Below are 27,374 nucleotides of genomic sequence, written 5' to 3'. Positions count from 1 at the left end.
TAGAGGGCATAGGTTTAGGATGAGAGGGGAAAGATATAAAAGACACCTAAGGGGCAACGTTTTCACGCAGAGGGTGGTACGTGTGTGGAATGAGCTGCCAGAGGATGTGGTGGAGGCTGGTACAGTTGCAACATTTAAGAGGCATTTGGATGGATATATGAATAGGAAGGGTTTGGAGGGATATGGGCCGGGTGCTAGCAGGTGGGAATAGATTAGGTTGGGATATCTGGTAGGCATGGACAGGTTGGACCGAAGGGTCTGTTTCCATGCTGTACATCTCTATGATTCTATGAGATGCTGCCTGGTCTGCTGAGTTTCTTAAGAAGTATCCTTTATGTTCCAAAGTTACTGTTGTCTGGCACTGGGAGTGAAGTTGTTTTTTGCTTAGCTAGATATGCATCAGTACGTCATGTTGTTCCAGCTCATGTCAAGGGACTGCTGGCATATTTTAGGAACAAGGAAAGATCTATCCTGTATTAAGAAGATGAATGCTGTTGAGTACCCTGATGAGTGTATGCAAGCATTTTGATAAAATTTGCCTTAACAAACATGCTTAAAGGAAAGGCAGTATAAAAATGTACTGAAATTCATCACAATACTACATGTGCGTCATCATTTTACAGCACTATGGTGCTATTGCTTTATGCAGATATATTGGGACTATACAACATGTATCTCATGATTTGGGCAGTTATATGTATGTAGTGGTTATTGACTGGGTGCTGGCAGATGCATTATTGAATTGATTTGTGAATTGAGAGAGTAAACGCCAAGGCACTGGAGTAATTCTTAAATCCTAAAGGTACTCAAAAATGTATTAACAGTTACAAGTATTAAGGGACTAATTGCAGAAAAATTATTCTTGGATTGCATTGAACATCAAGGAATGGGACAGTTAATGTACAAATTGTGGAAAATGAGCTATCATTTCAATGCACACTCAGCACTTTTAAATTGCATGTCAGTTGGTGTGCTACAAGAAGTGACATTGCATACCAAAGTCAAAATAGTCTTGGGTTCCCTGCCTGCTGTATGGTTTCTCCAGAAATGGATCTATACCTGGATTACACCAGCAGACCAGCGATGTATGAAGCATGCTGCCTGAAAGATACAGTTACATTATGTGCTAACATCAAAAATATTGTCTGTAATACAGGGAGATCACTTCTGCTAACTTGTGGGTGATCAAAACTTCAGAATGAATAATCACAAAAGTATGAAACTCTGTAATTTCCCTTTGGGAATCTTAATCCACCTTAACTTGGAATATAAACAGGAAGAAATTTGAATGGAAGGGGGTTATGTGGAGATAAAGGATTTGAGTATCACACTCTGACTTTGTTTCTAAATCCATAGATATACTGAAGATTAAGAGTAGCTTCATATGATCTGTTAAAAATTAAATAAACCACCAAAAATCTTTATAAACTGTAAATCTAGTTGGTTTATATCCAAAAAGAAAACACATGCATTTAATATCAAATTTCTTGATTTTACATAGTTTTTCTCTTGATTATGAAGTGGTGGATTGGCATTCCAATTAACATCTCTTTTTCTAAAATAAACTTTCCAGCTTCCTTACTTTATTAACTTGTAATTTTTCATGAAGGACTTCTCCAATTTCATGCTCATTGCTGTAGCCAAAAGCACAGTCTATATGTTGGTATCCTATTTCAAGCGCATAACTGACTGCTGATTTCACCTGCAGAAAGCAAAGTAACACAGATTCAAATGTTGGTGAGTTGCAATATCTGGTTTTACTGATAGATCTGATTCGACAAATTGTATTGCAAAATATTTAAGCTGCTGGGTAATGGGCTATGATTCCTCTGGGACCAAAGCTTGAATGCAATCTTGATTGATGGGAAGAATTTTGTTGAATGAAGGGAATCTGTATTAAATCAGTTTTTTTGCAGCTTTATATCAGTTTTTTATGGCAAAGTTACACAATGCACACAGTGCAGAAATTTAGCATTAGTCTCACTCCGTGAAGCTGCATGAGAGAGTAGTTTGGGATGTGAAAAATGTAACACTGAGATTGATTATTGGAGGTTGGCTCATGGTGGAGGGACCTTAGAATATAAACTATCCTACAGGTGACTTTACCGAATTCAGTGGTGATGTTGGTTTTATTCCTCAGCATTAGAATAAAGTATAGAAGAAAATAAATTATGATGAGGAACATGTAGTAGCTAAAATGTATTAAAGTAACAAATGATTGACTAATAACTGTGCTGCAATTATAGGCACTTACCTGTCCAGCTGAATTCTTCCATGTTCCAAGTCCAACTAATGGCATTTTCTGCCCAGTGGCGAGTGTAACATAGTCACAACTCATTTTTAATCTTTATTGTTCAGCTGTGAATTGTTAAAACAATACCATCTGTTTAAAGCCACAAAAATAATCTGTAAACAGAGAACGATGTGAAACTCTTGACAAAACCAACAAATGAAGCAATACTCTCAATCTGGCGAAGTCACACATCTGGACTGATGTTGTTAACAGCAACTTCTCCAAACCTTGGCTTTCATCGAAGAGAATTATTTAACTTCTAATTCTTTCTTTCCCAATGGCAGAAAAATTTATAACAAAAAAAGTCATTGACATTTATTCAAATCAGCATTCCATCACTTCACAATGTAACACATTGTTGCACTATGATCATGGTTGTGATCCCAAATTCTCTGCAGAAAAACTGTGCTTGAAGGGAATGCGGGTCAGACAGAGCTACAGCTTTGCAGTCTGATTCTGACTGCTTTCCTTTGAATGTAGTTCTGAGCTGAAAGGGCTGGATTTGTTGATAAATTAATAGTAGTCATTGAATGTGCTCTGCTATGGATAAATAAAAACAAATTCAGAATTGCAAATCTCCACAGCAAAGGCAGCATAGTGGCACATTGGTTAACACTGCTGCCTCACAGCGCCAGAGACCCGGGTTCAATTCCCGCCTTGGGTGACTGACTGTGTGGAGTTTGCACATTCTCCTCGTGTCTGCGTGGGTTTCCTCCGGGTGCTCCAGTTTCCTCCCACAGTCCAAAAATGTGCAGGTTAGGTGAATTGGCCATGCTAAATTGCCCATAGTGTTAGGTGAAGGGGTAAGTGTAGGGGAATGGGTCTGGGTAGGTTGGGCTTCGGCGGGTCGGTGTGGACTTGTTGGACCGAAGGGCCTGTTTCCACACTAAGTAATCTAATCTAATCTAATCCCATCCAAAGGTGTGTAGGTTAGGTGGATTAGCCATGGGAAAGGGTCTGGGTAGGTTGCGCTTCGGCAGGTCGGTGTGGACTTGTTGGACCGAAGGGCCTGTTTCCACACTAAGTAATCTAATCTAATCCAATCCAAAGGTGTGTAGGTTAGGTGGATTAGCCATGGGAAATGCAGAAAAGGGTGGGTCTGGATGGGATGCATTTCAGTCAGTCTGGACTCGATTGGCTAATTTTTATGATTCTATAAAACACAAACAACAAATTAAAACAAGCACTGATTAGAGGTAAAGTACCTCCCAGATCAAGAGAGGTAGACAAAAAAAATGAGGCTGGTTATTCCACCATTCCTGTCCACCTGTTGTCTGTATAATGCTACTGGACAAAGATCCAGTAAGGGGTATCTTTCTGCCCTTCAAGGTCAGGATCAATCCATAACATGGTAAGACACAGGGATAGGGGAAGAAATGTTGAAAAGTAAAGCAGGGACATGAAGGCATGTAATATTTTCTTCATTCATTTTTGGAATGCAATTGCCCTTTATTATTCATCCCTAATTACCACAACAAAGAACAGATTAAATTGAGTGGATTACTAGTAGATAGCTAGGCTTTTCTGTGTTTACACTGTCTGGTCCTGTTTCAATCTTAATGTTTCTAAAATGAGATTACCCTTCATTCTTCTAAACTCCAATGAATACGTCTTAACTGATCCAGTCTCACTTCATATGTTAGTCTTGCCATCCCTGGAAACAATTTGGTAGACTTTTGTTGCACTTCTTCCATAATTAGAATATCCTTCCTCAGATTTGGATACAACACAGCATACAATACTCCAAGTACTTGGGCAGCACAGTGGCTCAGTGGCTAGCATTGCTACTTCACTGCACCAGGTTCTTGGGCCTTGAGTGACTGTCTGTGTGTTGCACATTCTCCCTGTGTCTCTGTGGATTTCCTCTGGCTCCAAGTTCCTTCCACAGTCCAAAGATGTGCATGTTATGTGGGTTGGCCATGGGAAATGCAAGGCTACAGCGATGGGTTGAGGGTAGGTCTGGGTGGGATGTCGCTTGGAGGTTTGGTGTGGCCTTGATGGACTGAATGGCCAGCTTCCATACAGTTGGGATTCAATGATTCTAAGAGAAGATCAGTTTTGTAATATGAGCAATTTGGAGCTGGAGCTGGATATCAGATTGAGTGAGGACAGTAGGTTTCCTTTCTAAAGGATATCTGTTGAGTTGACCTGTGCAAAATTGCAGTTATTCTTGTCTACTTAATTGTTTTAAATGTAGCTTCCTCATTTGTCTATATGTATCTAGATGTGTGTAAAAAATACACACTTCTTATTTGTTGCTACTGATATTTACTATACTCTTGAAACTCAATGCAATGTTAAATTACTTTTTCTGGGAATTGAAAGCCCAGCTTCCATTGTGACCTTTGCTTTTCTGTGATAATTAATCCAATCCGTACTTTGGAATGAAAATGGAAAACTTGCATTTTTACATTTGGTTAAAGAATAATTTTGCGTCCCCAATAGCTCAAATGATTGATTTACACAAAGGTGTGTCAGAACTCAAACTTAACATAAGTATTATAGAAGCATAGAAACATTAAACTGGAGCAAGGGTAGGTCATTTGGTTCTTGGAACCATTCAAAATGATCATGGCTGATCAGCCTGCTCTGTACCCTGTTCCCATCCTCTTTAATTCCTTTTGCCTTGAGAACTATATCTAACTTCTTCTAGAGCTAACTCCTAAACAGCTTACCCAGTGCCTTTAGATTGTGACCTCCAGCTCAGGTCTCCTCAGTCATCAGGAACACCCTTCACGTGTTTACACTGTCTCGTCCTGTTACAATTTTACAGGTTTCTAAAAGATAACCTCTCATTCTTCTAACCTCCAGTGAATATACTCTTAACTAATCCAATCTCTCTTCTTATGTCAGTCTTGCCATCCCAGGAATCAACAGACCTCTATTCCACCTCCTCCATAATGAGAACATCCTTCCTCAAGTATGGAAACAAAATTACATACAATACTCTAAGAATGATCTCATCAAGGCCCTTTACAATTACAGCTGAAACTTTATTGCTGGAACAGCACAGCAGGTCAGGCAGCATCTAGCATCAAGGCCCTTTACAATTACACCAAGACATCCCTGCTCCTGTACTCTCATTTTCACGCTATGAAGACCAACATATCATTTCCCTTCTTTACTGCCTGCTGCATTTGCTTGCCTAATTTCCGTGGCTGGTGTACAAGGATACTCAGGTCTATATGCACCTCCTTCTTTCTCAAGCTACTGCCATTCAGTTAATCTGCCTTTCTGATTTTGCTAGCAAAGTGGATAGCCTGACTTTTATCCATACTATATTTCATCTGCCATGTATTTGCCCATTCATTCAACTTGTCCTAATCACACTGAAGCATCTCTATACCTTCCTCACAATTCAGTTTTGTGCCATCTGTGAAACTGCGGATGTTACATTTAGTTCCTACTTCTCAAGCATTAATATATATTGTGCATAGCTGGGGTACTAGCATTGATCCCTGCTCTACTCCACTATTAACTGGCTGCCACTCAGAAAAAAATCAATTTATTTATTATGTTTGATTCCTGTCTGCCAAACAATTCTCTATTCATGTTAGTTCACTACCCCTAATCTTATGTGCATTAATCTCTTATGTGGGACCTTATAGGCTTATTTGATGAAAAGATAGCCTTTTACTTATACAGCAGGTTATCAAAGGAAACATAACAAAGCTTTTTGTACGAACTGATTATCTTGAAATGCAGTGACAGTTAATACCAACAACTCAGTACCTTTAATATAATAAAATATCCCAAGCTGCTCTTCAGGAACATTGTTAAAGAAAATATAACCTTGAATCACCATGAAGATATTAGGGCAAACAGCCAAAAACTGTTAAAAGTGACAGGATTTACTAACTGTCATAAAGAAGGTAGAGATGGGTGAGGATGGGGGTGGCAGTGTGTGGGGGGAAGAGGGTTAGGATGGAATTAGGCTTAGGACCACAAACAGTGTGAAGAAAATCAAGAAATTACAGGGAAATGGAATTGAAAAGAGTGTATAACTGAAGGCATCAAGGAGGTTAAATAAGGAAACAAGGATGAGGGATTTGAAAACAAGCATGAGGATCTTAAATAAAGAATGACAGCCATTTTCTACACAACAGAAATGAGTGACCAGTAAAGAGCATTTTGGTAGTGTTGGATGTACAAGAAAACTTAGCCAATACAGTGGCTTGTTTATCTTTGAATTGTGACACAAATCCTTGTATGTCCACTGAATCACTGGAAGAATTGGACAGCTTTACTTTATATGACACCAGCAAGTACCCTGTGATTATTGCCTTGCAGTGTCAACCTCAATTTCTTGCGGAAGCTGGCATTCTGTCATATATCTGCAGGATTCTTGTTTTCCACAAGAACTAGCTGACAAAATGATAAATTCTGCAGGACTTTGTTCTGCCATTTGTCATGGTTGAGCTAAAGATCCATGTTAAGCAAAATATGAGCTAACTAGGTTATGAATAATGAAAATTTCTAAAATGCTGGTTAATCTCAATGACCTTTTTTATTGGATGAATGACTATTAGTTTACATTTAAGCAAAAAACATTGTAATTTTGAGTGGAGACTGGAGAAGATATGAGATATGGGGTGGCACGTTGGCTCAGTGATTAGCACTGCTGTCTCACAGCGCCAGGGACCTGGGTTCAATTCCTGCCTCGGGCAACTGTCTGTGTGGAGTTTGCACATTCTCCCTGTGTCTGCGTGGATTTTCTCCGGGGTGCTCCGGTTTCCTCCCACAGTCCAAAGATGTGCAGGTCAGGTGAATTGGCTATGCCAAATTGCCCGTAGTGTTAGGTGCATTAGTCAGAGGTAAACGTAGGGGAATGGGTCTGGGTGCGTTGCTCTTTGGAGGGTTGGTGTGGACTTGTTGGGCTGTAGGGCCTGTTTCCACACTGTAGGGAATCTAATCCTATCATATAGTCAGTGAATTAATGGTGGGGTGGGGTTGGTGGTAATTAGGAGCAAGGGAGAGAAGATATTGCATGTAGTAATGAGTGGTATAGTGGGAGCTTGGTGTAATTACAAAGATAGAGTGTGCGGTAGTAGAGCAAAGACGGAGGCACTTAGTGGACAGGCAAATAGTCTTGGCTCTTTCTGTCCAATTAAGGATTATTTTCTCCTGGAATTAGACAAAGGGAGAGATTGAGTGAGATGAAAGTGGGTGGTGGTGCAGGTGGAGGTAGGAATCCTGAGTGAGTGAATATGTCGCACAGAGACCATGCGCAAAATGTCATGGAGCAGGTGGGGTGGAGTTGCCAGTGATTAGGTGCAAGGGAGAAAAAATATTGCTGGCAGTAATGAGAATGGTAGAGTATGAGCCTTGGTTGGAAGTTGGTGTTATTCCAAAGATAGAGTGTGTGTAGAGAAAAGATGTAGGCACTTAGCCTGGCAGAGAGGAGAAGGTTATTGACTTTCTTGTGGCATTTCTACCTGTTTCTCCAGACTGTGGAGATTACACTGACCTAGTTGACAATGTAGACCAAGCTGGCAGGTTCTGGGGTGTCGTAGCCTCCTTTGTCAGTCCTGGATGAAGAGGGCAGCCTTCATCTCTATAACTCTGTCCACCTGGACCTCCAGATCCCTGTCTGAAAAGTCGGCTATCAATATTTCCTTGTCAGAGGCAAAAACAAAAATGTACCATGCTGGCTTCTACAAACTGACAACACTTAACCAGTTGCACAACCTTTTAAAAACATTTGGCACTGGTGCGATGGCCAGGAATGGTGTGTATTTCTGTTTAGTGATCGGGAGTGGAATGCCGTAAGATTGTGCAGCAAAGTTAACGAGGTGAGTTTGGGATGATCATGCTTTGGGAAGAAAACTTGCTAGGCCTCACGGAGCAAAGCTTTCCTGAGACTCAAAAAAAAAATGACACTTAACTGATTTTTGTTAAAATTCAACTCAAGGTGTAATTTTATCTTGAATTTGTATATCATTTATTTTTCTGGTGCACTATGATTTTACTTTTCATTTTGCTTTTGACTTCCCCAGGAAAGCTGGGGGTGTAAGTTATAGTATTGAAGAGGAAGAACTTCTGGTATTGTAAATATTTCCGAGGACCTAAAGGTACTTGGAAAATGTAATGGCACATGCGTGTGAACAGTTGTTTGCTGTCAACAAGTCACTGAGGTTTTAAGTTTCCTCTGTACTTCAGCTGCTTGAAATGTTTTGGTGAAACTGTTGGCAAATCTCCAATTAAGGCAATTAACTCATGTAATTGGATTCGATTAAAGAAGTTGTTGATTTAGCTTCCTCACATTCAATAGCTTGTTGTAAGCTACTGCTCGTTGGATGAAGCATTTATGAAATTCTGCATGACCCACTGAACTATGCCTTGTGTCAGCTATTACAGCTGTTATCATTCAGTTATTTGATAAATGGAATGAATAAGAGATATGAGTATGCAGGGACCAAAGCCTCAGAACACATTATCCCAGGGAGAGGATGTACAAGAAAAACATTCCTATAGCAAATAGGAATGCCTGAGAAGGTTGAGGCTTTCTAAGAATCCAAATATTGAGGACTGTGAAATGTCAGCTGGTGATTTTAGAATCTGTTCAGTAACTGTAATCACAATGTATAGAATTGTTAATGGTCTTTAATTTTTCAATTATGCTAATCAGTTGATGGGGATCCAAAGCAAAAGGGCATTCATCTCTAAGAGGCACTGAACTAGTTTATGGATAGAAAATATTTAATTTTTTTTAAAATCAAGAATCAGATAGACAGATGGTCACAATTCTGATCTATTTCTGCTTTTCCAAGGGTCATCAGTGCTCTAAACTATTTACATGGCTTACCTCAACTTGAAAGTATTTGATTCTAGCAATGGTTCAGGTAATTTGTAGAGAGGAAAAACATTCTTCGTGAATGCACAATCTGTGCAAGTATTCATTCTTAATAATGTTTTCATGATTATATTTGAATAATTTTGCTTGACTGATTACCATTTTTTGGGGTAATCCAAATATCCCAAAAAAAGCAATCAACACACAGAAATAAAATGAGAGAAAAATATCCATGTACTTCGGTCTGTTAAAATAACTTTAATTTTGAATATGAGAGAGAGAGCTAGTTAGATATGGAAACACAAATAGTGTTCCAAGAGTTTACATAAATATTCTAAAAAGAGTTAAAGTGAACATTGGTTCAATATAAAGTGAATCTGGGAAATTAATAATACAAAATGAGGAGACAAAAGATGAATTAAAAAGGTAATTTACATCAGTCTTCATTATAAAGGAGTAAAGTCACATCCTAGAGCTAGCTGTTTGTCAAGAAATGGAAGAGAGGTAGGAAATCAAGAAAATTACATTCAGCAGGGAACTGGTACTGAGTAAATTATTGGAGATGTGGGCTGACAAGAGTCTGGGTTCTGATTCAAATAATCATAGGGTCTTAAAAGTTGTTTGAGAGATAATTGATGTGCTAGCTTACATTTTCCAAAATTACCTGATTTAGGGATGGTTCCTTGAGATTGGAAAACAATGAATGTAATTTCTTTGATTCAAAAAGCAAGGGAGACTATCAGCAACAAACTATAATCAATTAACAGAAGGTGTAAGAAGTTCATCATAGAATCCCTGCAGAGTGGAAGCAGGACATTTGTCCCATCAAATCCACACTGACTCTCTGATGAGTATCCCACGCAGATCCACCCTCATATCCCTGAATTTCCTGTGGCCAATCCACCTAACTCGCACATCTTTGGATTGTGGGAGGAAACTGGAATACCCGAATGGAAATCCACGCAGACACAGGGAGAACGTGGAAACTCCACACAAACAGTTGCCCGAGGCTAGAATCAAACCCAGGGGTCCTTGGCGCTGAGAGGCAGAAGTGCTAACCACTAAGTCACCGTGCTGTTCTTATTAAAGACACTATAACAGGGCACTTGGAGGAATTCAAGGGATTCAGGCATGGTCTTGTAAAAGTGAAATCACGATTTAACCAACTTAATGGAATTCCTGAAAAAAGTAACATGTACTAGAGGGGAACTAGTGGAGTTACTGTTCTTAGATTTCTAGCAAGTATTTAATAATGATTGGCTAGTTAACAGGAAACAGTGAATATAAATAAATGCGTAACTTTCTGTTTGGTAAGATAATGGGTAGTGTACCATAGGGATCAGTGCAGAGGTCTTGACTTTATAATGTAAATAAATGAAGGGGCTGAAGGTTTGGTTGCTAAATTTGCTAATGACACAAAGATAGGTAGGAGAGTGAGTTATGAAGAGGATATAAGGAGGTTACAAAGGAAAAACAGTAAATAGGTAAATGAATGAGTAAAAATCTGGCAAATGGAGTATAATGTGTGAAAATGTGAAATTGTTCTCATTGATCAGAAGAATAAAAAATGATCATGTGCAGAGGTTGTGGTTGTTCGAGTGCATGAGCTGTGAATGGTGCAAAAAAAGAAAATAATTATGAAAGCTAATAAAATATCTTAACAATTCCAGCTGATGGTAATAACGGACAAATCAGATCCCAGAGTGAAACATGTCTTGATAGACCCCATAAGTTTTAGTTTTATGATTTATTTACTATGGTGGTTAGTTACTGAATACTGTATATTCACAAGAAACTGCCAGTAAATGATCGAATATAAAAAAGTTTATTATATGCAAAAGGGAAAAAAAACACTAAGCAATTGCATTACACACAAACCGTTTGGAATGGTCCTTTTGCAAAGATCAATCATTTTGCCATTAACAACAACCTAACAGGTACTGCAACCTCACTGCCTGTACTTCAAAATTCCTTGTAATTGTGGAGTTATACAGTCATACAGATCAGAAACAATCCTTTCAGTCCAACTAGTCCACAGCAACCATATTCCCAAACTAAACTAGTCCCACTTGCCTGTGTTTGGCTCATATCCCTCTTATTCATGTACTTATCCAAATGTCTTTTATATGTACCTGCATCCACCACTTCCTCTGACAGTTCATTTCACACACACTGTAAAAAAAAACAATGCCCCACATGTCCTTTTTAAAACTTTCTCCTCTCACCTTAAAAATATGCCCCCTAGTTTTGAACTCACCCACCTTAGGGAGAAGACCCTTGCTTTTCACCTTATCTGTGGCCCTCATGATTTTATAAACTTGCACAAGGTCACCCCTCAATTTCCTATGGCCCAATGAAAAAAATCCTAGCCTATTTTTATATCTCAGACCCCCCATTCCCAGCAACAGCCTGGTAAATCTTTTGTGAATCCTCTCAAATGTAACGATAGCCTTCCTTTAGCACGGCGACCAGAACTATACACCGTGCTCCAGAAGAGTCCTCACCAATGTCCTTTACAACCTCAACATGACATCCCAACTTTTATACTCAAAGATCTGAGCAATGAAGTCAAGTGTGCTCAATGCCTTCTTAATCACCCTGTCTACTTGTGACACAAATGTCAAAGAACTCTGCATCTGAACCTCCAGGAATACTACACTCTAAAATGCAACAACTTGCGTTTATCCAAATTAAACTCCATCTGCCACTCCTCAGCCCATTGATCCAATTGATCAAGATTGCTTTGTAATCTTTGATAATCTTCTTCACTGTCCACTATAGTACCAATTTCAGCAAATTTCTGCATTTTAAAGTCCCTTCCTCAGACCCTTAAATGAACTGTTAACACAAATCGCTTATTTCTTAATAAGGGTTCCTTAATCTCCTCTTCAACAACCTCCTGTCTCTGGCGCTTTTCACTTCCAAACTCTGCTGCTATCACAGGCCTTTACTCTCTGAATGACCCACTTCTCCCTGAAAGAAACCTGTATACAGCACCTGAACTTCTGGATGGTTCAGTATTTCTGTCATAGGACACCTTGTTACGAGACAATAGCAGGTTTTTTTTTTCCTTTCTTTCCCCCTTGTATCTATGCACTGAACTACTTACCTCAGGCTCTACTTGATAAAGCTGCAAACACCCTACCAAGAATGGGTGGGTTGTCTTAAGAAGAAGAGTCAGATAGGTTAGGCTTGTGTCTTTTGGAGTTCAGAAAAGTAGCAGGACGCTTGATATTAAACAGATAGGATCTTGAAAGATTGAGTCGGGAATTGAACCCGGGTCTCTGGCGCTGTGAGGCAGCAGCGCTAACCACTGTGCCACCGTGCCGTCTTAAGAAGAAGAGTCAGATAGGTTAGGCTTGTGTCTGTTGGAGTTCAGAAAAGTAGCAGGACGCTTGATATTAAACAGATAGGATCTTGAAAGATCTTGACATGGTGCATGTGGAAAAGAGATTTCCTGTTGTACGAAAACCTTGAACCAGGGGTTACTGTTTAAAAATTAAGTGGTTGTCATTTGAGAAAAAAATTAGAATTTATTTTCTCTCAGAAAGACTGTTTCTTAAAAGGCAGTGGAAGCACAGCCCTTGAATGTCTCAAGGCGGAGATAAATAAATTCTTGGTAAGCAAAGAGAATGTAGGGTTATCAGGACTCGGCAGGAACGTGGAGTAATCAGAAAAACTACAACCTTTAAAATGACTGAGGAGGCACAAGCAGTCCATTGGCCTGCTCCTGCTTTGAAATTTGTATGTTAATATGTAAAACAGAGTTTGATGCCTGAATTTATTTCACTAGTAAGGTCAGCATTTAATGCTCATTAGGCAGCAGAGGCCTTAGTCATTGGGTGGCTTAATAGGTCAATTCAGAGGGCAGTTAAGAATCAGTATAAGAACACAAGAAACAGGAGTAGACCTTTTGGCCCATCGATTTTGCTTTGCCACTCGTAGAACAGTACAGCACAGGGAAAGGTCCTTTGGCCCAGGATGCTGTGCAAAACATGACGCTAAATTAAATTAATCCCTTCTGTTTGCCCATGGTCCACATCTCTCCATTCTTTGCTTATTCATGTGCTTATCTACAAGTCCCTTAAATGGCCCTATCATATCTCCACCACCACTACCTGGCAGCACATTCCAGGCACCTACCACAATCTGTGTAAAAAACTTGCCCCTCACATCTCCTTTGAACTTATCCCTTCTTATCTTAAACACATGTATTAGACATTTCAACTCTGGAGAAATATTCTGACTGTCAACCCTATCCATGCCACTCATAATTTTATAAATTTCTATTAGGTCACCCCTCAGCCTTTGCAGCTCCAGAGAAAACAATCCTAGTTTGTCCAGTCTCTCCTTATAGCTCATACCCTCTAATCCAGGCAGCATCCTGGTAAATCTCTTCTGTATTCTATCCAAAGCCTCAACATCCTTCTTGTAATGTGGAAATCAGAATTGAATGCAATACTCTAAATGCAGCCTAACCAAAGCTTTATAAAGCTGCAACATCACTTCCTGACTCATGTAGTCAATGCCCCGACCAATGAAGGCAAGCATGCCATATGCCGCCTTTAGCACGCGTTCAGTGCAATCGTGACAACCTTGGCCTTCAACACCATATTCCTGCCTGCTTCCACACTGTTAGATTCCCTGAAACAGGAACGGATCTGTCCAATCAGCCTGAAATGTAATCAACAATAGAGCATTCACAACAGTGTGGGATAGAGAATTCTATTGATTAAATTATATTGCGAAGGATGTAGAGTGACATTTGGGCATGCTTAAGCAGGGGGAGAGAGACACAGGCAGACGGGTCAGACAGGTTAGGCTTGTGTCTGTTGGAGTTCAGAAAAGTAGCAGGACGCTTGATATTAAACAGATAGGATCTTGACATGGTGCAGACAGAGTGAGTGAGAGAGTGAGAGAGAATATCCAGATGGCTCTTCACCATTTAAATGGTACATTGGTCCATAACCTCTGGATTATTAGTCCAGTCACCGTGGTCTTAGCAGACAGAAGGGCTGCTATTTCATTACAGAGAGGTGACTAGTGGTACTTTAAACAAAGGGTCACTGTGTCTGAGATGAAGGGAGAGGTTGAGAAGGAGTCCTTCATAGTAATCTCAGCTAATGCAAGAACTGAATCCACACTGTTGCTGTCAATGTCATATGTCACTACTTTTGATATTCAAGCACAAGCAATTACTTACTGTTGCATAAACTGTTGAGACTGACTGTTGGAAACTTGCCTGAAGTACAGATTGTCAGTTGCTTTATGCTGATTACCTGCTTCTGTTCAAAGACTTTATACTTTGGTAACTAGTTAATGGATATTGATTAAACCTGTTAGTTGCTAAATTAACAGAATTAACAAAAAAGATTAGAGTTTAAACCTACTGGCCTCGATTATACTTTCATGATCTTATTAGCTGGTTTACAGTAGCCTTTATAATGTGGGTTGAGGATGTTACTTGGTCAGCCTCTCTGCTGGAAATGGTATTGTGCCAATGGAAAGATCTGACAATTTTTGACAAGATAACTATGCATGGAATTCTGGAATTTTTGTGGGTCAGTTGAGTACAATTAATTTTTATTGCAATCTTGAGTCCTCTGCATTTGGACAAAAATCCAATTATTCATGCTAATGACACGAAGGAGCAATCTGCCTTTTGTTAAGGTGAGTTGTTCGAAACAATTACCATACATGTTTGAAATACTTGTACATCTGTATTCCTGATATCATAAGCTTGAAGGCTACAGATGCAGGTGGCTGAGGATCGAAGTCCTCTTTGTTGTGTAAAAACGTCAGACATCTGTTTGTTGGCTGAGCAACCCAACTGCCTATTTTGAACTCAAAAACTACTTAAAATCTTAAAGAACTGCAGATGCTGCAAATCAGAAACAAAAACATAAATTGTGGAAATGCTTAGCCAGTTTGATAGCATTTGTGGAGAGAAATCAGAGTTAATCAGAGTTGGCTAGCTCACCGAACTGCTGGGCTATTATGAAGATGTTTCGTTACCATGCTGGGTAACATTGTCAGTGTGACTTCCATGAAGTGCTGTTTTTCTGTCCCGCTTGGTTTTTATGTGATCTGGCCTGTTGGGCTAAATAAAACTCCTGGGCTTTCTCTGTCGTGGTATGTACATTGGGTCTATGTGTTTGTTGATGGCCTTTTTGCTTGAAAACCAGGTTTCCAAGAACTTTCTGGTGTGTCTCTGATTAGCTTGTCCCAGAATGGTTAATTTGTCATAGTCGAATTGATGGCCCTCTTGGTCTCTGTATACGGAGATGAGGGAGAGTGGATCATGTCATTCAGTTGCCAGATGGTGTTTGTGAAGTTGGATGGCTAGTTTTCTTCCTGTTTGTCCAATGTAGTGCTTGCTGTTGTTGCAAGGGATTTGTTTGTACCACATTGGTCTGACATGTTGTGGATATAGGTCCTTTGTCCTGGTTAGTGGTTGGTGTAGTGTGTCTGTTGGTTAGTGTACTACCATAATACCTCGTGGTCATAACAGCCTGGTAGTTTATTCTGATACGTTCTTCACTCTTCCACCCAGTGTGTTGGTCGATACAGCGTCTCCTTGATGATGTCTGTCGGGACTGGCATCGGTGGACGAAGCTGATGGTATATCTGTTGTTAGCAAAGACTTTGTGTAAATGTTCTTCCTCTTCCTTGCACAGTTCTGGTGTGTTGCAGTGTGTCACAGCTCTTTTGAATCGTGTCCTGACACAGGTCTGTTTGTGGACTTTGGCATGGTTGCTACTGTAGTTGATGATCTGGTCCGTGCGCCGTTGACTTGTTGGTATGTCTAGCCATTGAAAACAAAATGGGTGGTGAGGCAGAGGTCCAGTAGCTTGACTATGACAAAGTTAACCATTCAAGGACAAGCTAACCAGACAGTTTTTGGAAGCCTGTATTTCAACCAAAAAGGCCATCAACAAACATAGACCCAGTGTACAAACTGCCACAGAAAAGACCAGAAAGTTACACTCATCCCAACAGAGTGGACCACACAAAAGGCAAAAGTGAGGACTACGGATGCTGGAGATCAGAGACACGATTAGAGTGGTGCTGGAAAAGCACAGCATGTTAGGCAGCATCTGAGGAGCAGGAAAATCGATGTTTTGGGCACTACTCTAATCCAGACCACACAAAAATCAAGTGCGACAGTACAACAGTGCTTCATGCAAGTCGTACGGATGATGTTACCCAGCATGGTAACGAAGCGCCTGCAAAATAACCCAGCAGCTCGGCGAGCTAACCAGTTTCCGCATCCACAATCCAAGCTACAGATCTTGGCAAAAACCTTAATCAGAGTTAATGTTTTGGGTCAAGTGACCCTTCCTCAGAACTAACTGAGGAAGGATCACTCAAACCCGAAATGTTAACTCTGATTTGTCACGACAGATGCTGCCAGACCTGTTAAGCTTTTCCAGCAATTTCTCTTTTTCTGTCAAATACCAGCCTCTTGTATGAGCAATCTGTTAGACTTGGAACAACTCTGCCATTTCATCTGTTTTTAACGTTTGATGGTTCTGTATCTTGTTTAGAAATGAGCATGCAAAAACTAATAAACCTTGCAGATAGCATTTGCGAAGCTACAACTTTCACTCCTGCCAAATCATAACCTAGGAAGTTAACCCTGTCCATAGAGAATTTCTGAAACAAACTCAACTGTCACTTCTGAATGTTAAGTCAAATTTAAGTGTATTGTGTTCAAAGGGAGAGGTATGTAGTCCCTATTTATTATATTTATTAAAACCTTTTAATGTGTCCTCTGGGGAAAAGCTTATTGACAGGGCTTTCAAAAGAGCAGCTACCACATGCAGACAGCCACTCTGCTCCTACTTTCTGCTGTTTAAACGCAGCTTTGCATTGCAATGGCAACTTCTTTGGAAATGCGGAGAATACTTTAAATCCAACTGTGACTTTATAGTGCAAAGTAGTCAGGGGAAGGTAGGCCCACATTCTCATGGCAGTAGTTGCTGTATGTGATTTTAAACGTTTAGCAGCACAGACAGCCACTTTGGCTCCTGTGAAAGGCTAAGTATGTTTGTAAGTGTGTGGTTAGGATACCAGGTATATGCCAGGTGGGTGGAGTGCCACATAAGTCGGTTATCTGGGCTTAAGGTGAAATGTACGTTTTGATGTGATTAGCAAGGGTGGGGGTTCAGGTGTAGGAGGGAAATGAACATTGTTGGGTGGAAGAGTGAATATGTCAGGTCCTGGGGAGAGGTGGTGTTTGGATTTTAGGCAGAGAGAAATTTGCTAGGTTAGGGTCCATGGAGATTTAAGGGTTCTGGGGGAGCTAAAATTGGGGTTGTGTATAGTAAGCTGGGTGTCGGTTTAATAGAAAAAATTTTAATCTTCTAACTATTCTTACATAACTATTAACTGCAGCAAAACAGGTGGGTTTTTATGAAAATTCACAATGGATTTCTGGTCAGCATTAGATTTTTAATTGCAGATACTTATTTTATTCAACTTTTAACAGCTGTCATCGTGGGATTCAAACTAGGACACCAGACCTTTACCTGGGTCACTAGTACTCTTGGGAGGGTCGGTGTGGACCACTTGGGCCGAAGGGCCTGTTTCCACACTGGAGGGAATCTAATCCAATCTGAAAAAAATCTAATCTAACTTGGAGTTTTGAAGGGGTAACAGAAAGGAGCGATGAGGGCAATATTATCATTCATGGATGACGGCATCACTGGCAAGGGCAACATTTATTGCCCATCTCTAATTGCCTAGACAGCACTTAAGAGTCAACCACATTGCTGTGGGTCTGGAATCACATGCAGTCCAGACCAGGTAAGGATGGTAATTTCCTTCTCTAATGCCTTCTAGGGAAGGAAACTGCCATCCTTACCTGGTCTGGACTACATGTGACTCTGGATTCAAAACAATGTGGTTGGCTCTTATCTGCTCTCTGGGCAATTAGAGATGGGTAATAAATGCTGTCTTTGCCAGTGATGCCCTCGTCTCATGAATGAATAATTTAAAAACATATTTAACAAAATCACATACAATCACAATGTTGTTGCAGAGCATAAGGAGACCATTCAGAAAGTCATGCTTGCATCAGCTCTTCAAATGCGCATCATTACTGAGTGCCTTTTTCCCACATCTTTGCACGTTTTTTCTAACCAAGTAATCATCCAATGCCCTCTTGAATGCCTCAATTGAACCTGCCTCCAACACATTTCTACGAAGTGCATTTCACACTGTAACTACTTGTTTGATAACAGGCATAGACTTGTGAGAAAACTTATAGCCCATAGATAGTATCAAAATGGATATAAAATTGGCTCAGTGATAGAAAACAGACAGGAATGGTCAATGATGTGATTTAAGGTGTGTGATTTTAAAATTTTGAACGAGTGGTATGGGGGATTCTGTCTGTGTGTATGAGGTTGTTTAATGATTAATTTATTAGTAGTTCTGGAACAATTTTTTTCTTAACACAAGTATATGAGAGAGAGAGTCCCTGGAATGATAATAAAAATTTGTTTGCATTGGGTGAGTTTTGCAAGTGGACAGAATAATTTATTTAATGGCATTTGTTTGCTTGCAGTTTGAAGAATCAGGAATTTTTGCTTGGGGGAATAACTGTATAGTTTGAAGATCTTTTGCTTTCAGTGCTTTTTGGAGTTAGATGTTAAAAACATAGTTCCTGCTGAAGAAGTAAGATAATACAGAAGTTAGGAAATAGGTTACCTCAGGTTTAAGTATTTTAGTTTGAAAGTTCCAGGAAGGAAGAACTTGATTAGAATCCAGAAGGGGTTATTTACACAGGAACGGGTTCTTTGGCCCTCCAAGGTTGTGACGATCACCATACCCTAAGCAAAAAAAAAAACAAATCTTCTGCCCATATTCGGTTCATATGCCTCTGTTCCTTCCCTATTCATGTAACCATTCATGATGCCTCTTAAATGTCACAAATGTGCCTGCTTCCACCACCGCTTCTGGCAGTGTGTTCTAGGATTCCACTACACTGTGTGAAAAACTTCCCTCGCATTTCTCCCTTAGACTTTCCCCCTCTCACCTTGAACCAGTGCCACCTTGTAATTGAAACTTCAACCCAGGGAAAAAGCCTCTGACTATCCACTGTTTCTATGCCTCTCAGAATTTTATGGACCTCTATCCGGTCTCCTCTCAGCCGCTGTCTTTCCAGCTCAAAGTCTAAAATCAGTTGTGTGATTAATCAAGGAAGAGGCTTTCAAACTCTCAAGACTGGGGACTGAAAGAAACTGTTAAATCAAATCTATAAATGTGATAAAAAAAAGAGCATTTTCTCTTGGATTTGAGTACTATAAATTGATGGTGTGTGGATGGTTGGTATTGTATTTTTACTGTGTTTTGAAATCTTCATGAGATTTCTTTAAAGATGTAATATGCAAAGTAAGTAAAGGGGTTCCAGTAGATGTAATATATTTGGACTTCCAAAAAATGTTAGGTAAGGTACCGCACATAAGATTAGATTAGATTAGATTACTTACAGTGTGGAAACAGGCCCTTCAGCCCAACAAGTCCACACCGACCTGCCGAAGTGTAACTCACCCAGACCCATCCTCCTACATTTACCCCTTCACCTAACACTACGGGCAATTTAGCATGGCCAATTCACCTAACCTGCACATTCTTGGACTGTGGGAGGAAACCGGAGAAAACCCACGCAGACACAGGGAAAATGTGCAAACTCCACACAGACAGTCGCCTGAGGCGGGAATTGAACCCGGGTCTCTGTTGCTGTGACGCAGCAGTGTTAACCACTGTGCCGCCCATAAGATTCGAACCTGTGTAGGGAAACCCCAATGGATTTCTAATCCATCACCTTAACCACTCGGCCATGCCTACACTAGCTTGATCCCAAATATGGAGTGATTGTCTATGAGGAGAGATTGAATAAGTTCGGCCACAATCATTGAAGTTGAGAGGAACGAGAGGAGACCTTATTTAAACATATAAGATTCGTAAGGGGTAATTCTGAGAGATTATTTCTCCTTGTGGGAGAGTTAACACCCGAAGGCATAATTTAAGACATAGTGGAAGATAAAGTGGAATTTCTTCTCTCAGATGGTAGTGAATCTGTGGAACAAAAACCAAAGATTCTGAGCTCAGGAGTGGAGGAGCCTCAGCCCTTGACCTTGTCCAACAGGTATGAGATTCTTGCTCCCTGTATGGATGAGGAAAAGGGCTGTGGACAGGATGAGCCAGCTGACCATGGCACCATGATACAGAAGGTCATTCATGATGGGGAGCAAAAAGACAAGTAGTTGTTATTGGGAATCCTATAATTGGGGGACAGATAGTATTCTTTGCGAGCCAGATAAGGAGTACTGCAAAATGTGTTGCCTGCCTGGTGCCAGGTGCAGGACATCTCTGACTGGCTTGAAAGGATATTGGATTGGGAGGGGGAGGATCCAGTTGTGGTCCATGTTGGCACTAACAACATTGGCAAGGCTAGGAAGGAGGACCTGTTTGGGGAATATCAAGCACGAGGAAGGAAATTGAAGAACAGGTCCTCAAGGGTCATAATCTCTGGATTACTGCCCAAGTATAGGGACAGGGATAAGAAAATTAGGGAAGCAAACACATGGCTAAGAGAAACGCGTGATGTGGGAAAGAAGGATTCCATTTCATGAGACATTGGCATCAGTTTTGGAAATGGGGAGCTCAGGAGTGGAGGAGCCTCAGCCCTTGACCTTGTCCAACAGGTATAAGATTCTTGCTCCCTGTATGGATGAGGAAAAGGGCTGTGGACAGGGCTAAATTGCCCGATGGGATGGTCTCCACCTGAACCGATCTGGAACCAGTGTTCTAGCGAAAAGAATAAATAGGGTGGTCACTAGGATTTTAAACTTATGAGTTGGGAGGAAGGGAAAGGGAGAGCGACAGAAAGTATGGAGTCAAGTAGAAAGATAAGCAGCAGGTTAGCATGTGTGCAGGATTTAAGTTCAAGGCAGACTCGGAATGAAGCAAGAAGAAAGAATAACTTAGGACATATCACGAGAGATGTTGGAAATCAGGAGAATAAGAAAATTAGCATTAAGGCACTTTACCTGAATTCTAGTAGTATTGGTAACAAAGTAGATGAATTCACAAGTAGATGGCACAAATCATCGTGAATGATTTTGATGTGATAGGCATCACAGAGACGTGGTTACGGGGATTCAGGACTGGCAGTTAAACATCCAAGGATTTACAACCAATCGAAAAAACAGGGATGTGGGCAGAGGGGGCAGGGTTGCCTAGTTAGTTAAGAATGAAATTAAATCTATGGCACTGAATGACATAGGGTCACACTTCAACCCCAGGGCATCAATGTGGACTTCACCAGTTTCCTCATTTCCCCTCCCCTGACTGTGGTGTAAAATTCCAAGCAGTGGAATGTGGTGAAACGGTTAAAAATTATGTCCCAATCCTACCTGCCAATCTTCCTTCCCACCTATCCCCTCCACCCTCCCCTCTGACCTATCACCTCCAACCCCACCCCTATTCACCTATTGTACTCTTTGCTACCTTCTCCCCAGCCCCCCCATTTATCTCTCCACTCTGGAGGCTCCCTGCTTTTGCCCGAAACGTCAATTTTCCTGCTCCTTGGATGCTGCCTGACCTGCTGTGCTTTTCCAGCACCACTCTGATCTAAACTCAGAGGATGTGGAGTCTCTGTGGGTGGAGTTGAAGAACCACAAAGGCAAAAATACCATAATAGGAGTTATGTACAGGCCTCCTAACAGTGGTCAGGACCAGGGGTGCAAGATGTACCGGGAAATAGATAGGGCATGTCAGAAAGGCAAGATCACGATGATCATGGGGGACTTCAATATGCAGGTGGACTTGGTGAATAATGTTGCAGATGGATCCAAAGAAAGAGAATTCATGGAATGCTTACAGGATGGCTTTTTGGAACAGCTTGTGATGGACCCCACAAGAAAGCAGGCTATTCTGGACTTTGTGCTATGCAATGAGCCAGACTTTATAAAAGATCTGAAAGGAAGGGAACACTTAGGAGGCAGCGGTCATAATATGGTACAGTTCAGTCTGCAGTTTGAAAGAGAGAAGGCAAAATCGGATGTAATGGTGTTATAGTTAAATACATGTAATTACATAAACTCCGCTTTTTCCCCTAAACTCTGTTGAACACATCCTATCCTGTACTATCAATCATCTTTTTGACTGTTTTCAGGTGCTTCTGTTTGATAGCTATTGCTGTTTGCAACAGTCCAGATGCACCATCTAGATGTAGAAAAATAAGCAATATTACCTCATGGTCCCCTGTTCAGAATTGCAACTTAGATTAATGGCTCCCATCATTATTCAATGACACACATTACAATTTGTTGAGGCAAGTTCTAAATCTTTATAAACCATCTTCCCTGAAAGCTGTCATTCCTGGTTAATTATGGCATGACAAATGATATTGTGAATGAGCCCCCTGTAATGGGATATTTCCTTCACAAACATCAAATTATTTACATCCTAGCTGATAAACATTAATCCTGATCTCTCGTCCTATTTCTTAACTCAAAACAGTCAAAACAGTCCTCACTACTGTAGAAGTCCAAACTAAGGTGGGTTAATATACCACTACCTTGCTTATGGCAGGCATGGTGTCTTTTTCCCAAAAACAGAAATTACATTGCTGTAAAAATGCAAAAAAACCCCATTACTGTAAGCATGTGAAATTGATTTCTCCCATGGGATTGAAGCAGACAGAGAAGTTGAAATGAACAATATCTCTGCCTGAACATGTTGCCATTTGCTGCAGGTCGGTAGCTTGCCTCAGCAAACATTTTCTCCTGCCGAAAAGAAATATTGTTTTCTTTTTGAAATTCCACTTCAATGTCACATAGCTACTTGTCTTTTAAAAGGACACTGAATAAATATGCAGGCACATGCAGAGAGAGTTGAAGCTAACACAATTGAGAATTGCATTCTCCTTCTGCAAGGAAATACATTACAATATTTTATCATCTAATGCAGTCAAGCTACAACACAGTCTCAATTCTTTCATCCTAACATCTGTACTTCCACAGTATCTCATTTTTTTGGTTATGTTATGAAACCAGTCAACAGCAAGTAATCATAACTGTACTTCTATTCACTGGACTTGCAACAACAAAAAAAAATTGTCAGCTAAATTGTATCATGAAATGTTAAACGCTAAAAATTCTGAAATAGGCAACTTTATTTAATTATTTTTCACTATGGTAAAAATCTACAAGCCAACTATAAGCAAAGAAAAACATCTTCAATCAAACATGAGGGATTAAATTAAATCCTAATCCTATCAAAATACAAGAAAATTAGATTAGGAGATTGTCATATAACCCATCAAGTTTACACTAATATTCCACACCATAGATTTACATCAACAATTTCCTGCCCAATCACCATATCACTTGATTTCCTTTGTGGCAAAATCTATCAATCTCAGTCATGAGCACAGGAACGAATACACAAACATGAATAAACTACTCAGCCTGTCGAGACTGCCCCACCACTCAACACAATCATAACTGATCGACACATCAATGCATTTTACTCACCCCGTCCAAATAACACTATTGAAAATCAGAAATCTGTCAGTCTTGATCTTCAAAATATTCAAAAACTGGACCTTCACAACCTCCTGTGATAGAGAATTCTAAAGATTCACTCCGCTGGTAAAATAATTTCTCCTCATCTAAGTGGCTTCCCACTTAATTTTAAATTATCCCCCCAGATTTTAGATTGCTGAACTAGGCAAAACATCTTACCTGCAACTACCCTTTCTAGTCCTTTAAATATTATAGGTCATCTCTCATTTTTTGGTCAGTCTTCTCTGTAGGTGCATGTCTCCATTGCTGAAGATGGATTATAATCATTTGTTAGTAGAAAGTGAGGACTGCAGATGTTGGAGATCAGAGTCGAGAGTGTGGTGCTGGAAAGCACAGCAGGTCAGGCAGCATCTGAGGAGCAGGAGAATCGACGTTTCGGGCATAAGCCCTTCATCAGGCATAATCATCTACTGCAAAAGAGTCAACATGCTGCGTGAAGATCATTGAGTATCTTATCTTTCAAAACGTATTTGTGGCAGCAGAGGCCATCCTTAATGTCAATCAAATAAAACAAAGAACTATGTTTGGTTCAGATCTCCAGCATGCAAAGTGCCAGAGAAACTCAGCAGGTCTGGCAGTATCTGTGAAGAGAAAAACAGAGTAAATATTTCAAGTCCAGTGTCCCTTCATCGGAACTGAAACTGGGAAATTGTGGTAATCATGCTGATGACAAGGTGTGAGGAGAGAATCAAGTACATGGAGACAGGGCCCAAAGAGAGAGAAAAAAAATGGGGTATGCGAACAAAGAGATGGTTGATGATAAACCAAGAAAGATAGAAATACTAGGTAGAGTTCTAACAAGCAGCATTGCTACATGGTTGAAAATGGATTGACTGCGCTTGAAGCAACCCATACAGAACAAGACCTAGGGTGTTAAGTGGAAAGTAGTGACATAGACAAGGGTGTTCTTTTTATTCACTCATGGAATGTGCATATCACTTGGACTGACTCGGAGGGGAACTTGCTGGTGGTGGTGTTCCAACAGATCTGCTGCCCTTGTCCTTCTAGATGGAATTGGGCGTAGGTTTGGAAAAAGCTGCCTCAGGATCTTTGGTGAATTTCTGCAGTACATCCCATAGATGGTAAACACTGCTGCTTCTGAGTGTTGGAGGTGGAGGGATTGGATACTCGTAGATGTGATGCCATTCAAGCAGACTGTTTTGACTTGGATGGTGTCAAGCTTCTTGAGTCTTGTTGGAGCTGCACCCATCCAGTCAAGTGTGAAGTATTCCATCACACTCCTGACTTGTGCTTCGTAGATGGTGGACAGGTTTTAGGGAGTCAGGAGGTGAGTTATGCACTGCAGTATTCCTAGCCTCTGACCTGCTCTTGTAGCCACTGTATTTATATTGGAAGTCCAGTTGAGTTTCCAGTCAATGGTAATCCACAGGATGTTGATAGTGCGGTAATTTGGTGATGGTAATGCCATTGAATGTCAAGGAGTGCTGGTTAAATTGTCTCTTATAGGAGATGGTCATTGCCTGGCAGGTGTTTTATTTTATTCACTTGTGGGATGATAGCGCTGGTTGGCCAGCATTTATTGCCTGTCCCTTCTATCACAAATGTCAACCCAAGCTCGAATGTTGTCCAGATCTTGTTGCATTTGAACATGGACCTACTTTGGCATCTGAGGAGTCGTAAATGATGCTGAACATTGTGCAGTCAGTGGCAACTATCCCCACTTCCAAACTTATGTCATTGAAACTGCTGATGACTGACCTCCAACAGCTACACCAATCTTTCTATTTGCCAGATATGACACCAATCTGCAGAGTTTGCCGCCTGATTTCCACTTTCTGAGTTGAACAACTCTAATGTTGTGTCCTGAAGGCTGTAAGGTATCCAGGGAGATGATTCAGAGCCATTTTTGTGAAGGAAGTGTTAACTGTTCAACAAAGCTGTCATCCAATCTGCATTTTGTCTCCTGAATACATAGAAGATCCACTTTGTAAGCAGCAAGAACAGCTGATGAAATGGAATGAAGGGCAGATAAATTGCTGCTTCATCTGGAAATTGTGCTTGAGGCCCTGAATAGAGAGGCAGGGAGGAGGTAATTAGGCAAGAGTTGCACCTTCTGCAATTGCATGCAAAGGTGCATTGAGGTGTTGGGAGTGGACCAGTGTGTCTTAATGGGAATCGTCTTTGAGGAGTACTGACAAAGGAAAGGAATATGCGTCTGTTGATTGTATCCCATTGGAGATAGCAGAAATGGTGGCTTATGATGTTTTGGATATGGAATCTATTGATGAGGAAAGCGAGAACTGGGAAACCCTATAATTATTGTGGGAGGTATAAAAGGTCAGAAACAGAAAAAAAATAATTGTTATTAAACAGATGGAAAATCCAAACAAAGATTATATAAACTAAGTTCATCATCTTCATGATAACATTTTTAATTAAGGGTATTTTTAAGTTTTAGTTCATCCGTTAGGTTAGTTGAGAACACCAACTAATTGTTGCCAACAGGCTGACAGCTTAACATAAATATGCTGACCAACGGTATTTGTACAGATGGTTGATCTATTTTCCATTACAGTAAACTGGAGTTGCAGGATGGCCACATATGGTATGACAACTCAGCCAATTTTTTTCTACAGAAAATCAAGGGCACAGCAATGTACATAAGATATTCCATATCTGGTAAAAACAAATCATTGGTGTTACACAGTTACTGAACACCCTAACAGTTAAGGTAAAAATGCAGCAGAGAAACAAGTTTGAAGTCATCGGATATGAGCAGAGCAAATTTTTTGATAGTTTCATTAGTTCTGATCAGCTACTGTTTATGTTCGATACACACTTGTTCAGCTATAAAACCAAAAGATATCCCTATGGTTACAAATTCTCAGCTTATAACAACTTTTCTCATTTTAGCTTGTTAAGTTGATCAATATTTCTTCTATTACATGTCCTTGTAAATGCAAACATTTACTGTTGTAAATATACTACATACCATAAAGTTATAGAGAATTTACAGCACAGGCCCTTTAGCCCATCATATCTGCACTGGCCATTCAACATCCACCTATTCTAATCCTATTTGCCAGCACTTGAAAGTTATGAAATTTCAAATGTGCATCCAAGCACTTGTAAAATGTTGAGATTTCCCACCTGAATTACCCTTCCAGGCAGTGTGTTCTGGATTCCCCACACCTGGGTGAAAAAGAAATTTCTAAAATTTGCTCTAAACCTGAACAGCTGAAGCAGATATTCCAAAAAAAATCCTCTGTGTAACGAGCAGAGGGCAACCTCCAGAGAGTGGAGTGTGGTAGTTTGGTATGTATGGGAGTTTGAATTAATCAGAGAATTTAGTACTAATTGCTGCTAGTTCCTGGATGACATGAGCTAATTAGACCTTAAGACTGAGGAACAAAATTAGGCCATTCAGCCCATTGAATCTGCTCCATCCAATTAGATCATGACTAACCTTCAACATCACTTTCTTGTCTTTTCCCTATAACCCTTGATTCCCTTACAAACTAAAAATCTGTCTATCTCAGCCTTGAATATACTTAACAACACAGCATTGACAGCCTCTACAGTAAAGAATTCCACAGAGCTGAAAATGTGTTGCTGGAAAAGCGCAGCAGGTCAGGCAGCATCCAAGGAGCAGGAGAATTGACGTTTCGGGCATGAGCCCTTGAATTCCACAGATTGACTACACTTTGAAAGACTTCAAAAACAAAAG

General features: G+C 40.3%; 1 protein-coding gene across 4 annotated transcripts in view; it reads right to left on the bottom strand.

Moving 5' to 3' along the window:
* akr1a1a (aldo-keto reductase family 1, member A1a (aldehyde reductase)) overlaps positions 1-27,154 on the bottom strand; it is a 68,141-nt gene extending 40,987 nt beyond the window's left edge. The window contains exons 1-4 of one of the 4 annotated variants that reach the window (XM_043687806.1): positions 14,290-14,329; positions 7,761-7,883; positions 2,255-2,358; positions 1,583-1,702 (exon numbers count right to left, since the gene is read on the bottom strand). In XM_043687806.1, coding sequence (XP_043543741.1) covers positions 1,583-1,702; positions 2,255-2,338 — 204 coding nt within the window. In that variant the 5' untranslated portion in view covers positions 2,339-2,358; positions 7,761-7,883; positions 14,290-14,329. Of the gene's footprint in view, positions 1-1,582; positions 1,703-2,254; positions 2,359-7,760; positions 7,884-14,289; positions 14,440-26,797 lie in introns of those variants that run through there. The other 3 variants (XM_043687816.1, XM_043687794.1, XM_043687824.1) reach the window with 3 other exon arrangements.
* Positions 27,155-27,374: the final 220 nt, after the last annotated feature.

This window comes from Chiloscyllium plagiosum, chromosome 1 (assembly GCF_004010195.1).
Source record: "Chiloscyllium plagiosum isolate BGI_BamShark_2017 chromosome 1, ASM401019v2, whole genome shotgun sequence".
NCBI classification, from domain to species: Eukaryota; Metazoa; Chordata; class Chondrichthyes; order Orectolobiformes; family Hemiscylliidae; genus Chiloscyllium; species Chiloscyllium plagiosum.
This window is presented reverse-complemented; position numbering and strand designations above follow the sequence as displayed.